Consider the following 18237-nt stretch of genomic DNA (forward strand, 5'->3'; position numbering starts at 1 on the left):
TGGCCTGCATTACTTGTTTTAATCTTAGAAATCATACTGCTATACATACGACATTGGCATTGGGTTCATTTGCTGATGTAATGGTGAAACTTTGAGCTTCATGAGGGAAGAGACCATGAGGACTCTATCAGGAAGCTTGGAGTAATGCCCAACATGGAAAACTAATTCAATACCCTCTTCCCTTAGTAGCTATTAGTACACTTTCAACTTCCTGTGGTAGCAAAGACTATTCTATATGCCTAAAACAAAGCTGAGCTGATACACCACTATATAAAACACAAAGTATCAGCACCTGATCATGCTTCCATTATGGTATGCCACAGACAGTCAAATGGAGTTATTCCAGGCAAGAGTTTGTACATCTCAGTTCTGTCTTGGTCTTGCTCTTTACTTTTTCATCAGAGTGGCTCCTGCAGACTAACACCTCATATCCTCACATCACCACAATATATTAAGTCCAACAACAGAGGGATTTTTTTTTCTAGAAACCACAGGAAACTCTTTCTGTTATCTCATTAACTCTCATGCCAATTCCTGAACTAATCTCTCTACTTCACAAACTGTGTGATACATTTATTATATTAAGTCACTGAGAGAGCCCTTCCTTAAAGGTAGAGATAACTTCAGTCCAAGCCCAAATTATACCACTTATAGGATTAATAATGATGAAAGAATAATTCCCCAAATCCAATGTAGATTTTTGTCTCCAAAAGAAAGGGTTGTGACGGTTATGACTGGTGAGGGAAGAAACCATTGCACATGTGCCCCCCCCCACACACACACGCAGGCAGGGAGAGGGAGAGGGAGGGAAGGAAAGAGAGAGAGAGAGGGAGGAAGGGAAGGAGAGAGATCGTGAGGAGCAAAAATGCTAAGACGAATATGTAAACTCTGGTCTATTTGTCTTATTTTTGCTGATCAGAAACTTCAAGTCACCATCTTCCATTTCCAGTTATGTAGCCATCATATTTCTATAGATCTTTAAGCTGTTTTCTCTCAACAGTCGTCCATTTGTGGGACACAGTGATCATAACACAAGTATAAATATAAAGGGGGGCAAAGAAAGGGGATACACTGCGGAGATGCTGATCTTTTAACTTTCCATACTTTCAATGTGCAAAAGGAAGGTATTCTACATTTTTTTAATTTAATTTTTTTCTTATTCCAAAAGCAAAATTTCAATGTTTCTAACCTATAGCTAAAAGTCTTTCCTTAAAAAAGTATGGAAAAGCAACTGTTTAATTTGGGTTTTAAGTAGTTTTATCATTTTCTGTTGTAGAAAAAATAGAATTCAGGTTTTTTAAATCCACAGGTTGAATTCCAAGTTCTTTCATTTACTAAGTCTCTTCATATTACACGTCCTCTTTAAGTCTGACTACATTTAAAGAGGGAATAAACATAATAGTAATACCCCCCTTATAGTGTCACTGCAATTAATTATCACTCTGCACTCCATAAGCGATTATTTTCATTTCTTTATATGGTAGTTAATTTCAAAAAATTATTTAATATTATTTAGAAATTTCAATTCCTCACAAATACAGGTTCCTTCCAAGTATTTTGCCTGCAATTTAGATACTTGTCTTCAGGTGGATTATGGTATTTAGTATGATTGCATAAACCAAGCAAGAAGGGAAAAATACATATTGAAAGATATTGAAAATAATATGAAATTGAATTTAAGTTTGAACTTAGTGTGTATGTTATTCATACATATTTAAATGTTTATAAATTAAATATATATGAAGGCATCATTACGATAATATTAAAAAAAGTCTCAATACTTGATAGATTCCTGATCCATATTTATTTCTTAATTTCCATCAGAAAAATACAGGCAACCAAGTTTTGAATATTTCCTCTTTTTCATCCTATTTGATTGTTTTTTGGTACCGGGAATCAACTTGGGTCCTTATGTTTGTAAGGCAGGCGGTGGAACCACTGAGCTAAATCCCCAGCCCTCATCCTATTTGATTTTGACATGGGTGTTCAAGTCTCACTTTTTATATGTTTATCTTCAGAAGGCTGAGAGAAAATTTCAGGGGAAACTTTCAAATATTTTTTATACGTATTATTTTACTTTTTTGCCATAACACAGAAACAATAAATGTTTGCTTTGAGCCTTGTGAACAGAAGACCTGTGTGATGCAATCTCTTTCCTCTTCTTTTTATTAATATTCAAATTAGAAATTATCACTTGTTCATAACTGGTGTCATATAGACAGCCTGGTTATTATTTTTTTAATGTTTAAGAGATCAGGCTATTTTTAATTTACAGCATATCTCAAAAAAGTAGGAGTTTCCATTGCTATAAAGTTATTTCCTTCCACCACAGTTCTAGAGCATTTTGAACCATTAAAAATAAGTTAATTTTATCCTTTTAGCATTCTCACTACACATTCACATGTGTGTATATCTCTGTTTATAAGAAATCTTAGATTGTCACCTCCAGAAAAATAATTATCAGAACATAAATTTTTATTTTCAAAAACGTCCATGGTATTGTTCAAAATGTATTTTTATTTATTCTATAATTAACTTTTAAGAAATGTTTATAACCTACTTTTTTCTAGCAGTGTGCTGGATCATTTTGCGTTATACCTTGTACCCTGGAGATGATTATGTACAATGTGGTAACTATTCTTATTACTATAGGATTATGAAGTTTTATTTTTTCAAAAAATAAAAATGGAAGCTCTTGTAAAAGAAAGAGAGAAACAGAGGTCCTTGCTTATAAGAAGCCTAAAGTCATGAAATACTGACCTAACATCTTTTCCTTATTATGCACAATACTTAATCAAATAAAGTAATTTAAAATATTTTATTCTAAGTAACTATAAATATAGTTAAGAATTAAGAACTAAATGTACCCTTAGTTTAAAAGTAGAGTTCAGTATGTGAAAAAACTAGAAACATGGGAGTAAACATTTATTATGTAAATTTAAGTATGTAATTTGATATATAAAAATATATTACTAAAGGCTGAAGATTTAGCTCAGTGGCACTGTGCATGCCTCAAAAGCACAAGATCCTGAGTTTGATTCCCTCTCTAGTCTCTCTCTCTCCCTCTCCATCTATATATTATATATATATATATATTTCATTAAGCACAATGTACACACTTTGAACTTTTCCATTTATAAGTTATATGTAAAACAAAATAAATCTTCAAAATTTCAAATATCCCTAGAAAGGACAGAAAACTACCAGAATAAATATAATGCTGGAATTATTACTATAGGTCTAATAAATTAATAACTATAAATACACACCACTATAATCTAAGAATATAAACTATATGCTGCAATTACAAAATAAAATCAAATCCAGTTCTCTGTAATCTGAGCAGGGCTTGGTTATATTTCATAATAATGAGAAAGTAAAAATATGCACATTCTTGGGTTCAAACTGAAGTATTAGAAATAATTCTTTCACAGTTCATCTTTTTGTATGAATATATTAAACAGGAAATCTAAGGATCTACCCAACACCTGTGTTTTCGTGGCTCGCTATTTACCACAGGTGGTTTCAGGTCCTTGGATAAGTCCTACTCCTTGCTTCACAGAATCATTGCATGCCATAAAAGGGAAGGCTGAAGTGCAAACAGCTGCTTAAAGCAATAATTCATTGTCTCACCTCGAGTAATAACAGCCTGACTCAGTGATAAAATAAGCTCTGGCGTAAGGCAGACTTGAGTCTAATATTTGATGTCTGTAAGCCGTTCTTGTTCATCTGTAAAAGAGAAACAACACATTGCACAGTGTTGTGAGCCTGAAATGAGTTTTGGCTACTCAAACTCAGGACAGCACCTGGCACATCATTGGTGAAGCCAAACTGAGCACCACTGTAGTGCACACACGCACTTTTCAGATCTTGGATTCACATGTTTAGAAGATTGTTTCATATCCTTTAAAAGGAAAAAAGCAGCTGGGCGTGGTGGCTCATGCCTGTAATCCCAGCACTTGGGAGGCTGAGTCACGAGGATCGCTGTGAGTTTGAGACCAGCCCGGGCTACGTAGTGAGTTCCAGGTCAGTCTCAACTACATAGTGAGACACTGTCTCAAAAAAACCAAACAAAAATAAATAAATAAAAGGAAAAAAGTGAGATATAATTAGCTTTCTTTTACTTTTTAAATTTAGATCCTTTACCTGTTTCTGGGATTTGTGAGTTCATTTCTTTCATACAAAGATGCAACAACTGAAGAGAGCAACGAAGCCAAAAATATTCAGCTTGCAATGGCAAGGATTAAGAAAGGAATAAACTATGTGCTTCTTAAATTATTGTGCAAAAAGCAAAATGTTCCGAAGAAAACAGTGGACCATGTAAACGATACATATGTTAAAGAGAATATTTCAGATCATGCACTTTCTGAATTGAGCAATCCCCACGATTTCCCTCAAGACAAGGAGAAAATCAGTGACACAGAGAAAAACGCGATGACTGAAAATGAGAGTCAGTCACTCATCCCCAGTCCCAGCTTCTCCGAGACTGTACCAATTGCTTCAGGAGAATCTGACATAGAAAATCTGGATAACAAGAGAATTCAGAGCAAGTCGGGAAGTGGAGAGAGCAAATGGGTAAGATGCTATTTTCCTGATTATTTGCTAAATGTGTTTATGATACTCTTCATAAGGACGTACATCAATGATGAAGTTCCAGGTACAGATTACACATCCAATATAAGCTCTACAACTCCTAGTTCTTGATTTCATCCTCTTGAGCATAATACTTAAATTTTCTAGGTTTTATTTTCCTCTGATGTAAGGGAGAATAAAGTACCTCTCAGAAAGCATAAGGAGACTTAGAAAAAAATGGTTCAGTAGTAACTGCACATAAAACAATATGTGTAAGCATTTAGGTAAATTAGATGGTGTGATTGTGCAATTCTATAAATCAGTGTGCTGGCAGTTTGGGCTGATGAAAAGCACACTGAAAAATCTGTTTGTAAAATCAGTGTGTATGGTTGGAGAAATCAGACTTACCTGGGCTCTGTCATCTTGAAAATGTGAAATGAGATCAGTAAAGAGCAAATATTTGTGGTTACTTACATTGTAAGAGTCCAGTTATTTCATTTCTGTAATATATCAACATATAATTAAGTTGAATAAAAAGAAAGAAAAAACAATAGCTTGAATTTTAAATCACTGGTACTTTCAGAAGCCCCTGGCTAAAAAAATGTCAGGGCCACATTTTAAAGCTGGTAGCTATTGTTGACTTAGCTTCTAAGATGTGTTCCCTCTAGAAATGTCTTATTGTCTCCATTTGCAAACAGCATGACGTAGTAGAAGGTGTGTGTACTTTCCCAGAAGGCTAAATCCCCAGCATTCGTGTCTATGCTATGGGCTTCTTGCTTTGGGGAATCATCTCAGTCCACTCAAAGGCCTTGGCAGCCCAGGGAGTGGTTTGCCGGTCTCCAGTATCTCTGGGGCCATTTCTCCAAACCTCTGCTGGATGGGTAGCTTTTCTCTGCAATAACTTCTGAATTGATCTTCTAACAGCAATTAAGATTCAAATAGTCAGGGTCCTCCAAAGTTTATTGAAGGAACCTTTGCTTTAGGTAGAGACATTTTCAATCCTTAATGTGGCCAATATTTTCAGGTTTAGTTAACTTTTAATTAATACCATTAAGACTCAAGAAATTCCTACTAATCACATTTCTGTACTGTATCTGAATACTTTGACTACTGTCTATCTGTCTCTAGACAAAATGGCTTTTTACTGCATTACATCATGTTGGGAAATCCCTGAAAACTTCCTGATAATTTGATTGGAAAGTTTAGACTTTAAAAATACACAGAAAAGATGTAACGTAAATGTGGATTAATGGTAATCCATGGCCCTGGACATGCCAGGATTTACCATTAAAGCCACATTTCCAATGCAATAAAGTGTTTTTATGGAACTGTTATCTTTGATCTAAGTTATTTTAGCTTAAATTGAGTGTCAGGTTAAGTAAAATATTTTTAAGTAACTTCAACAAACACTGGTATATATGTGCAAACGTCCCCAAAAATTGGCATGAAGTCTTTTAAACTTGGAAATACTCTTTCTGTTCATGATTTTTCTTACTTCTAAAAATGAAATAAATCTTAGCTGCAGTGACAAAATTAAGCTTCAATTACACATTTTTGCTGGGTCTTTATTTCTTTTTAGAAAATAAAACAGTCTAGCTCATCTGAATGCAGTACAGTTGATATTGCTCTCTCTGAAGAAGAAATGGTCAATGAACATGAAAAGTCAATGCATCTAATAAATGGTAAGAAAACTGTTTCTTTGGCAATTGTATTGAAATTACCCTAAATTATCTTAACCTAAATAATACTACTGGATTCACTTCTAATCTTAATGTGTTTATGAATTTTGCACAGACACACACATGAACTTGTGGGGGCGCATGTGCACATATACCCACTGATATCCTAATAGACACATGTATAAAATTTCAAGAACCAAGTCAACATTGGGAAACAAATTGGAAAGGCCTATTTCCTAGAGTGTATTATGCCATAGTTGTCAAGCCTGATCCTGGAATAAGTATAACTCTCAACCAAATATATACTTACTCTTTCATATCCAATCATTTCCTAGTGTACAATAAATAAATAAATAAATAAATAAATATCTTGGAATTACACAAAAGATCAAATTAGTATGTACATGTAGGTGCGTGTGTAGATGTATGTGTGGATGATCTAAGAAAAGAAAGAGAACCTGCCTCCCAAATAAAAGCCTGATTCAATAATAAAATCATCTACATCATCATCCTACTTAATTGACATAGCTTAAAGAGATATTGATTATTATAGTTAAAGAAAAAAAGAACAATAAGTAGTGGTATGTTAAGTGGAATATGATTAATCATGTTCATTTCAAACTGTAGCTTCATGCTAGAAATAAAATTGGGTAAATGTATAATGTTCATATTTTACACTAATAATTATATAAGTCTGTGAAGTAGAATAGAGCATGATGTTTTAGACTTCATGAATTGGGGTTAATATTTTAAATATTCATTATGAAAGGCATCATGTACCTCTGAAAAGAAAGCAAATCGTAACAGCAAGATATTTATATATTTTATATGAATGTTAAGAAATGCGATATATGTCTCTAGGCAACTGAAACACTAGATATGTCCCACACACCTCTCAATGAGTTGGTTTCCAAATGAAATAAACAAATTAACGCAAGTTTAGACACTTAAAATTACTGTAAAGTCGTCAAAATGGTAACTGCTAAGTACCCCATCCATTTCCTGTCTTCAAAATAAGCACCTGTCACTCAGAAGTTTGAATTCTAGAACATATATCATCAACAGCAAAGGAAGAATGTATCACATATTTTCTGAGTGGAAATGCACAATTTGACTCTATCTGATAAACTAAAATGTTAGTATTTGCCTGTAAAATTCCCCCCTCCATTTCTTCATTTCCCGCTGTTAATCACTCTCTGTCCAGACTCATACTTTTTTAACTAAGCCCTTGGGCCAGCAGGCTGACTTTACCCGCATAAATATCCTCTTAACCCACAGTCGTTCAACGTTCATGTCACTCCTTCAAATTTTCTCAAATATCTCATTTCCATGCCACGTAAGAACTAGAATCAAAGCAACTCATTTGAGTTAATATTATACCTCAACATTTTGTAAGCATTTGGTTTTTAAATAGTAATGGCTGTGATGTCATGAATTCTGGGAGAGGAGTTTTCAAGGATTGTATCAAAATGAAACACTGGAGATTTATATATTTGCACCCCTTTTTTGTTTGTGCCTGTAGAATTGAGAGATTAGTTCTGTTCTCAGACTGTTCCACATTCAGGGGGGGTATCATTCCTGCCATTTTTCAATTTAGTTCTTCCTGTTATCGTCAAACTCACAAGGGAAGTTCTTCTCCTCAGGGACTACAGTCATAGCAGAGGTAAAAATCAAATGTTGCAAGTCTCAGACCACTTACAATATGATCTATGAATAAATGAGTTCTAAAATATAACTTCTAAGTCATATTTCTATAGTAAAAACTTTGAAATGTTTACTTTTCATGAGTTTCTAGAGATTTGTTTTTAATGTTTTCATTCTTGCCAGATCGTAGGAGATCTTCACTTGGTCAAATAAGTAAAGAATACAAGAAAGGGAAAATTTGGCAGAATATTAGGAAAACCTGCTGTAAAATAGTGGAAAACAGTTGGTTTAAATGTTTCATTGGCCTTGTCACTTTGCTCAGCACCGGAGCTCTGGTAAGTGAGCTATCCAGGTGAGTAGTACTTTTACAGGGACAACTGTGTCTTAACTGTTAATTCAGAAAGTCACTTTACCAGATTACTTTTATCAGAATACTTAATAGAGCACCATATTCTGTGGCTGTAGTTTTAGAAACTGTGTGCTATATTTTCTTAAAAAGTCTGTGTATACATCATTAAATATTAAATGTAATGTTAATATTAAACTTCATAATAAAGACATTTTAAAAAATAACTTTAAAATAAATCACTTATGATGGGAAAAATAGATACCTGATTCTTCTGATATTTATTGTTCTATTAATGAAACAGTTTAATAATTTGGCCATGAGAAACTTCTACATTGTGTTAGTGCTTTGATGTCTATTCAATAAGAAAAGGGAAGGATTACAGGTATTTTTTCATACAGATGTTTTAAACAATATTATTCATGTTAGAAAAATACTGAAAGCAACCTCAATGTCATTCAATGAGTGAGTAATTAAGTAAATAGTAGTACCATCCTACTACTGAATAAAACTTAGCAGTAATAAAGCATGTGAGGTATAGACAAGATCTATTTGCATTAGAATGAAAGGAACAAGTACAACTCATACTGTAGCTCATTGTTTTCTGCAAATGTTTGAAATATTTTATACTGTGTAACTATTTCTCAAAATTCCTTGCTATGTGCCTTTATTTAGAAAACATTCTCAAAATAGCCAAATTTTAGAGACAAAGAATATACCGGTAATTGTCAGGGTAATTGGCGAGTGTGGCAGGCATCGATGTAAATTAACAAGAAAGATGGGTCTTGTAATAATAAAAGAGTTTTAAAATCTGACTGTACAGTAATTACATATCTGTAGGAATATCTTACAGATATCTTCACATGGACTAACTGTGTTCGCAAGGTTTTTCACCAGGATATGTATTTTAACAACAAAGATTGGGTAAGATAAGTAAGAATCCATGATATTTGAGTGGTGAAATACACTAGATTACAATCACCCAATGGAAGGCTGTACAGCTATTTTGGAAACAAGAGCTGATTGCCAACTGATACTGCAATGCTTCCAGAAATGGCAGAGTGAAAACAGAAACATCTGGAGTGACTTACTGTGCACAGCATCCTGCCTTTCACTTAGGCAAGCAAGAAAATTGTAATGGCTAGTGAATTTGTGTACATTTTCTTAAAAAATATCAAAGAAAGGTGCACAGGAACCAGTTATCGTGAGACAGAGTACAGGGATGAAGTCATGGTTGGGAACTAGACTTTGCACTGCATGTGAAAAGTTTTTAAAATAAGCATTCTCATGCATACTGAAGACATCATGGGTGTCCAGCGTGGATGATACTTAGAAAGCCAGTGCCCTTGTGTGACTACCACTTGTGTGCAGAAGTCCAGTACCATACTCTAAGACCTCACAGGTAATTCCCCATGACACATGAGGAGCCAGTATGTGCACTTCAAGTGCCACTGCTAAGTTTCACTCATGTTTCATTTGTTGTTTCTTCCTCCTTCTATTTTGGTGTCCCATCCTACTTCCTCATGATGGTCAAGGTCAATTAACTTTGCTAGCCTGGTAATATCCTTTTTTTTTTTTAATCAGTGTACTGGCATATGAAGTTGAGAAATGACCAGATCATATCTTGATTTTTTTAATTTTAGTGAAAACATGCTGTGTCCACTAATATACTGTTTTGGGTGCCTCTGAATTCACATTTCCAGGAGCTTAGCGAATGAGAAGCACAAATACCCAAATCAGAGTTGCTGTGTTCTTCACAGTCTTTCTCCATCATAGATTCTTCCAGTAGCATGCTACTTTATATAACTCAAATGAAAAGGTGACTTTTAGAATACTTTCTTGAATCAGGCCTTACAGAAAAATAACAGTCCTCTGCATCAGTTGATAAATAGGCCAGATTAGAATTCTCAAATCTGAAAGTTTGCCTTCACACCTGAAGAAGTTCACCAAGTATTGTCTTCTTTCCTTCCCTTCTTCCTTCTTTCTTTTCTTCCTTGTTTCTCTCCTTCCTTCCTTCCTTCCTTCCTTCCTTCCTTCCTTCCTTCCTTCCTTCCTTCTTTCCTTTCTTTCCTTTCTTTCCTTCCTTCTTTCTTTATTTCCTTCTTTCTTTCCTTCTTTCTTTGGGGTATAAAGTTCATATGCCTCTAGAAACCATCCATTTCTTGTTCATAAAGTCTGACTCATTCCTGTTTTGCCAATGAGTGACTTCCTAGCAGCATAATTGACTATTTATCCAGCTCAATATCCCCTTTGGTCCAGCCTGTTGTAGACTGAATATGTTTCTAAATATGTCCACATCATAGTCACCAGAACTTGAAAATATTTTGCAAATACTTGTATGGCAAAAGGTTCTTTGCATTGCTTCTCAGACTTTTAGTTAAGAACAAGTGTAAAATGTTCTTTGCAGATGTGGTTAAGTTTAAAATTTGGAGGTGGGGAGATTTTCTGTATTATCCAGATAGTCCCACTCTAATCATAATAGTTCCTACAAAATATATACAAGAGTCAGGATTAGAAGTAAAGGTAATAAGAGCATAGACACAGAGATTGGATGGAGGCATCTTGAGGGGAAGGAAGAAATGCAAGCTAAGGAATAATGATAGCCAGTAAAAACTGCAAAAGAAAGAAATGGATTCTCTCTCTCTACACACACACACACACACACACACACACACACACACACACACACACTCACACAATCAGCCCTCCTACCACTTTGACTTTAGCCCAAAACAACTGACTTCTGGTTTCTGCTCTTATGATTTATAAGAGTATGTATTTGTGTCATTCTCAGACACTAAATTTGGGGTAATCTGTCACAGCAGCAACAGGAGAGTACTCCACAGCCCCTTCAGGATTCACTCCTACACATAATCTCTCTTCCTTCCAGTACACATTACTACATTCCACATAAGTTCCAGATGCTCTAGCAAACTAATTTCTCCTGATGTGTTAATTTCTGTGCTTCGGTGGCTACCTTATGAAGAGAATTGACAGGTTGTATTATTGGTGTACAGGAATAGAGATGGAGGTGGTTCTTAAAGGAGTGCTTAGGACACCTTTCTAATTGAAGGCTTCTTGCTGAGTGGTCTTCAACCAACACCAGATTCCATTTGATCCTTTAGAGAAGCTCTGGAGCCCAAGCTGCACCACAGAGTTCTACTCTGCAAGAAACTGTGATGGTTTTTTGTCTCTCTGCCAGTCATTGAGGGGGTTACCTCTAGGAATGGAAATCTTGCCTCATGAATGAAATGGTTTTTTTTTGTTGTTGTTGTTGTTGTTTTTATTTTTCTGAGCAAAGGTAATTCTACAGAGAAAGTTTAAATTGTGTGTTATTAGACAACACTCATAGTCATTGTTGAATGAGTAGATTTTGGTAGTCATTGGGAGTTAACTGCAATACTTTTTATGTTCTTAAAAAGTTTGTGTCTTTTTATTTGTTGTGTATGATTATGACATTTGTTGTTTCTACTAGGGCCATCTAGACTATCTTTAGTGATATAGTAAAAGTTAAAATTTTTTTAACTGTCATGTCATTTACTATTTTAAGAAAGTGTAAAATTATCCCACCATGATTCAATTTTTAAAATCTCCTTTAGCTCCATTAACTTTGTGAATATTTTGATTACATGTTATTTTGTGCATTCAGAGGTGTACTAATGATATCAATTCTTTTATGATGTGGCTCTTCTTATCTCTATATATGTATTTTGTCTAATTGGAAGCAGAATATAATTCCTTTGTAAGTCAAAGAGTTTTTAGAATTTTCAAGTATGCTTACCCTTAAATTTTTTACCCTTAGGCTTTTGAAGATATATATATTGATCAGCGAAAGACCATTAAAATCTTACTAGAATATGCTGACATGATCTTCACTTACATCTTCATTCTGGAAATGCTTCTGAAGTGGATGGCTTATGGCTTTAAAGCCTATTTCTCTAATGCCTGGTACAGGCTGGACTTCATGGTTGTTATTGTACGTATTTTAAAGAAAAAAATCTAAAGGCCATTGGATTTTTTTCTTACTATTTTGCTTACTTATGTCTCCTTTCCCCCTCTTTGCATGTATTTTAGCTATTCTATGTTTGTCTTATTCTAAAAATTTTAAAGTTTAATTCTACACCCTTGAATTACTATAAAGTCAGTCACCTATGAACCCACTGCTAACATGGAAGGTTTGTTGCACAATATCCTGAAATATCAGAGCGCTAAAATCTTTAAACCCTATTGGCTTCATTATTCTCAGTGCAATAATTCTCAATTGATGTCCCTACTTCCGTCTGTGTATCACTTCATTCTGTGTTTCATAAAACCAGAGTGAGCTATGTAAAACGGATGTAAGCCCTTCCCCTTCTCTTCTTTGAACCCTCTAATAAATGTCCCATCTCACTCAGAGCAAAGGCTGCAGTCTTTGTGATTAAAGGCCTGCAATCCTTTCCATCGTGTAACCTTATCTCCTACTGCTCTATTCCCCCTGCCACACCTGTGTATAGACTGATTCACCAGTACCGACTTTGAAGCACCTCAAAGAAGCCAAAAGTACTTTCATGTTAGTGCCTTTGTGCTTATCAACCTTCAGCCTGAAATTTTGTTGGTATTCATTTCCTAGTTGAAGCGAATCTTGGAAGTTTATCTCACTACCTTATTTAAAACTGCAGCCTCTTTCATACTCCTTTCCAATCCTATTTTTTTCTTCATATTGGTAACCACTCTTAATGTCATATAATTTATTTATTTTGACTATTGTTTATCTTCTTCCACTAAAAGATAAGTTGTTATGGCAGAATTTTTTCTCAGTTTTCTTCTCTCTTTTATCCCTCGTGCCTTGATGATTTTTGTTGAAGGAAAAAATGGCTCAGTCTATCACTAACTGCTTTGAAATAGTGAGGTCTTCTTCTAAATTAATTTTTACAAATCCCCTGCTACTACAGTCAAACCCCACTGTCCCCAAAACTCACCTTCCTGTTTCCTAGTCATTGTCCATTTGTGGCCATATCAGTCAATGGCTCTGTCAATGATTTCCATACTTCAAAGTCTACTTCAAGACCAGTGTAGAATAAAATATGAAAAATCTTCACCTTTGTTGACCTAGAAGTCTAGAAAATATGAAGATACAATAAAAATAAATAATGGCTCTAGTACCTTGTTCAATCTCAATTAACACTTACACATCTTTAATCATTGTATGCATGAGTATCTAAATTAAAAATCATTTTAGTATATTATAGTTTATTTTTCATTTAATGCATTAATATTTGTATCTTTCTTGATCCCTTAACTCTTAAATCCTGTTTTGTATTTTATCCTTACAATAGTTATATATGAATGAATATCTGAATATATCTCAAAACAGGTTTTAATGACTGTTGTATACTATTGCTGTATTGCAAATAATCATATCATTTAAATTCCAATTTCAAACTCTAAAAGGTTATAAATATTAATCCAGTGTAAAATAGATGTTTATCTCAATAACATGTTCTTTATCACCATAAAATACAATTTCTTCTTTTTAAGTGATTTTAATACAAAGTGATTTAAGACATTTTTGAAATATATATCAAAATGCTTCAAAGATTATTAGCCTTGACTATCTTTTTATAATAAATGCAGACTTTATTTTATATATTATTTCCATTAAGATTATCATATTAACTCTTTTTAAAAAAATATGTGTACAGGTGTTTTGTCTCAGCCTAATAGGTAAAACTCGGGGAGATTTAAAACCACTCGCTTCCATTAAATTTCTTCGGGCATTCAGAGTTCTATCTCAGTTTGAAAGAATGAAGGTAAGACAAAGTTTCTAAACTAATCTATGGATTTGGGGGGAGGGATCAATAAATTTCTATGAACTAGCAAGCTTTACTGTCCTCATATTTTATTTCTATCTTCAACAATACTAGTACAACAAAAATCTTATATTCTGCCTAAAAGTAGATGGGAATGGATATGTTAGACTTTTTAACATTTTAGGTCTTTGTTGCTCAAAAGATATGAAAACTAAAAAAGATGAGCAAAAGGGAAATAATAGGAAAGATATAATTTGAAAAATAGTAACTTTCTAATTTATATTGATATAATGAAGTCTTCCTTTAAAAAAAGATAACTGCAGAAAATGAACCCTTCATCTGGTAAGCGACTTTTTGCATTTATAAAACATTTTCCTCAGTAAGTAGCTATTTACTGGATGAAAGAAATATTTGTGCTTTAAAATAAATATACTTTTTCTAAAGTCACACATCACACATTGTTTTCTTATATTCTTTCTGTCACTCCCACTACAACTTTTTCTGTGGAGAAAGCTCATAGTTGTAGCCACACCAAATATCCACTATTTAAACTTTTGAACCTATAGAAGTGCCATATGACTTGGTACAAAAAATAGTCTAAGATCACCACAGTAGTACAAGTACTGTACGTGGATGTGCACTGATCAGCTATAAGCAGAAATGGAAGAAAGAGTCTGATTTTTACCTTTTTTCATTCTTGTTCATTTTATAGTGTTGTTTACATAGATTATTTAACATGAGTTTGCCTTTTTTGGCAGGAATCACCTCATATCACATATTATGGAAAGATTCAAGAAATTATTTCTGTTTTAAACTGTAATGTCTCTGTGGTTTATACATTGTATGCTACATTTAAGCTGCCATGCATTAAGAAGCCATATGTTTAAATTCTATTTGGTAAAACATCATTTTTTTATCTCAAAATTTGACTGATTCTTATAAGTTTAAACTATAAATTCCTTAGGATGTGCATTTTGATGATATATTAAAAATGATAATAGTACCACCTTTAAATTATATGTGTATACATATATGCTTATATAAGAACATTAACACAGAGGTAATTAATTATATATATTTTAAAGCATACTACTCTAAGTATGCATGCACTTATACTGAGTATATACTTGACTTTTTGCAATTCATGTGACTTTGCATTTGATTCATTATAAAAGAATTTAAGTCTGATTAATCTATTCCCAGATTCATTTGATTTGCTGGATTTGAGAAAGAAATATTTATTATGGTGTATGGATATAAAGACTCCAATATTATAAACCTAGAAAATAATAATCTAAAGGAGTGATCATAATTTATACTATAACTTTTGAAACAGATTTTATTAACACATTATGTAAGAACTGGGAAGGGTAGGGGAAAAGAAAGCAGGGAATGGAATTAATATAAGAAAAAGAATAAATGGAAACAAAGTCTTTGTAAATAGGGAAGGGTAGAGGGGTTGAAGGGAGGGCAGGGGAATGGGAAAAAAATGAGAACCAAGATGGATTCTGTAAAGCTGCAAATTTCCATCGATGAATGTCACTACAATGTATCTCTTAAAAGCACCAATAAAATTAATGTTTAAAAACCTGTGATAACATTTACAAGTGCTTTTTAAACAAAATAAGTTGGAAAACTAGTTTTAAAAAAAGAAAGTTGCTGACAAGATTGCTAAGATTAGAGGTTGAGATGATAAAACAGCTTAATTTCCAGCAAAAATACAGTGTAGTGATAGGAAAATTTCATAAAATAGCCTGTGATTAAAATCTGCGCACACACACACACAATCTGAGTGTAACTAAATAAACTATTGTAACAAATATTAGAAGGTGATTCTAAAGTTTTTCTCTCATAACTTTTAATGCACAGGTGAAGAGAGTGTGAAATCCCCCGACTTGTTCCCATGTTAGAAAGAAGCTTCCCAGGCCAGGGATTTAGCTTAGTGACACCGTGCCTGCCTTGCAAGCACAAGGTCCTGAGTTCGATGCCCTGGTACCAAAAAAAAAAAAAAAAAAAAAAAAAAAAAAAAAAAAAAAAAAAAGAGAGAGAGAGAGAGAGAGAAAGAAAGAAGGAAGGGAGGGAGGAAGGGTACGTTCATTACAAAGACAATAAGATACTGAGTCCTGAGCTTAAGGATAGCAAAACAGTAGATACAGAAACCTCATCTCAACCTCTGAAAATTCTGTGGTCAAATTGTATGTGCAGATGCATTATTAAGCTACATGTTTATAAAACTGATGTTCCATTTACCTAATAAATCTTAGGTACTCCAATATATGTGTCAACCATCCCCACTTCTCTGTTGTCACATAGATTTTTCTGATGGATGGGGCAGCTATTTTTTACAGCAGATGGATCAATGGGCTTCTCAAAGCATATAAATTGTCAACAGAGGACCTGTGCCCTCATTTTAGAACTATAACAAAGTGATTGAAAGATCAATTAAAAATATTGGACAGAAGATTATGACATAAACAAGAAAGTACAGGCAAAATTTGTCTAATAATGACAGAGGAAAAAGCATGGTTAAAAGAGAAAAAATGATGTCTTAGAAAAATGGAAATAAAATATATAAACACTATGACAAAGAAATGGCAGGTATTGAAAATATTCCATTGGATAAACCAACTAGTTTCTTTTGCCATAATAGCTTCAGTGGAGCGATAAGAGTAATACCAATGTTAATGGTAAAGGGAGTTAAAGAAATGATTATAGGCTATGGCTGGTATTCAAGTTTAGGTGGTAGACTCATCTTGCAAATCTCTTCTTCTGAAATTACTTCTTAGTTGGGGGAAAAAGGCTCAGGGTGGAGGTTTGAAGCTTTGCAAATTGCAAATGAGTGTTCAGTCTCCTTCCTGAAGCCATCTCCTCCCATCACTTTGTGGTGCAATCTCTTGGTCTTCTATTTTTCATATCACTCTTTCTTCTTCTTTGCATGTTTACCCTCCCTAAGGTTGGAGTCAAGACCTTGAGCTTGCAAGGCATTTGGCAGAACCGCTGAGCTAAATCCCCTGCCCCTTGTTTTTCAGTATAGCACTATATCAAGTAGTATTTTCAATTTGGTCAGAAATTAAAATAGTTTCACATTTCTTATCTAAAGTTTGTATTTCTATTTTTTGTGTGCCAGGTGGTTGTGAGAGCTTTGATAAAAACAACTCTACCTGCTTGGAATGTGTTTCTGGTCTGCTTTATGATCTGGCTCAGTTTTAGTATCATGGGAGTACAGATATTTGCTGGCAAGTTCTATGCATGCATTGATCAACTAAATGGAGAAATGTTTTCAGTGTCTGAAGTATGGGATAAAACTCAGTGTGAAAGCCTCATGCATAATGAATCCTTGTCATGGAAGAATGCAAAAATGAACTTTGACCATGTTGGAAATGGTTTCCTTTCTCTACTTCAAGTAGTAAGTACATTATTTTGAAAGTTTTTTTTCATTCAATTATACATTCATTCATATTGTAGGCCAAATACAAAAAACAAAGTATGGATGATTCAAATATTTGATTATAGCATATTTTAGCAATTAGTAATTAATAGATAATAGTTGTTGGATATACTATACTAGACTTCTTTGGGAAGACATACATGAAACACAGTCCCCATCCTGTGGAGATGAAGGCAGCACTAACAGAGGAGTTGGTAAGTGCTAGCCAAAGCTGCTTCTTCCACTACTGATCAGGCAGTTGGTCCAAAGTGGGTTACCACTCTTCATTAATTTGGTGCTTGGAGGAATATCTACCCAGTGACTCAATATCTAAGATATGAAAACATGGGCCTCTCTCCTCTTATTGAGCCAACAGAAAAGCACGTATGAACAGCTACAAATAACTGACCCTCGAAGTATGTACTTATTTACCATTGATCTATTTTCTATTTTTCATTCTTTTTCTGTTTAACTATTTTTAAAATATTGTGTTGTTGATTATAAATAAAATAAGTCAAATTATTAGCAGTATAATGAAACATGCTAAATACATCAATTATGCATGCTATATATTGAATTTTACAGGCCTACTATCAAAGTTTTAGAGTATTACAAACAAGTTGAGGGCTAGAGATTTAGTTCAGTGATTCCACTTCCTGCCTTGCAAGCACAAGGTCCCAAGTTTAATCCCTGGTACCACACACACACACACACACACACACACACACACAGAATTTTTTTTGTTCTGAAAGTAGATTTCCACAATATTAAATATATCTT

The 18237-nt window shown here is 33.9% G+C and overlaps 1 protein-coding gene across 4 annotated transcripts in view; it reads left to right on the forward strand.

The window, feature by feature from the left end:
- Positions 1 to 18237, forward strand: part of Scn7a (sodium voltage-gated channel alpha subunit 7) — a 77436-nt gene that overhangs the window by 51916 nt on the left and 7283 nt on the right. For all 4 annotated transcript variants that reach the window (XM_033756409.1, XM_033756408.1, XM_033756410.1 and 1 more), the window contains 6 exons: positions 4138 to 4575; positions 6152 to 6254; positions 8079 to 8230; positions 12044 to 12217; positions 13923 to 14030; positions 17158 to 17436. In XM_033756409.1, the coding sequence (XP_033612300.1) occupies positions 4138 to 4575; positions 6152 to 6254; positions 8079 to 8230; positions 12044 to 12217; positions 13923 to 14030; positions 17158 to 17436 (1254 nt within the window). The remainder of the gene's footprint in view (positions 1 to 4137; positions 4576 to 6151; positions 6255 to 8078; positions 8231 to 12043; positions 12218 to 13922; positions 14031 to 17157; positions 17437 to 18237) is intronic.

The sequence above is a fragment of the Fukomys damarensis genome, unplaced genomic scaffold (assembly GCF_012274545.1).
Source record: "Fukomys damarensis isolate Sample0158 unplaced genomic scaffold, DMR_v1.0_HiC HiC_scaffold_26, whole genome shotgun sequence".
Lineage (NCBI taxonomy): Eukaryota > Metazoa > Chordata > Mammalia > Rodentia > Bathyergidae > Fukomys > Fukomys damarensis.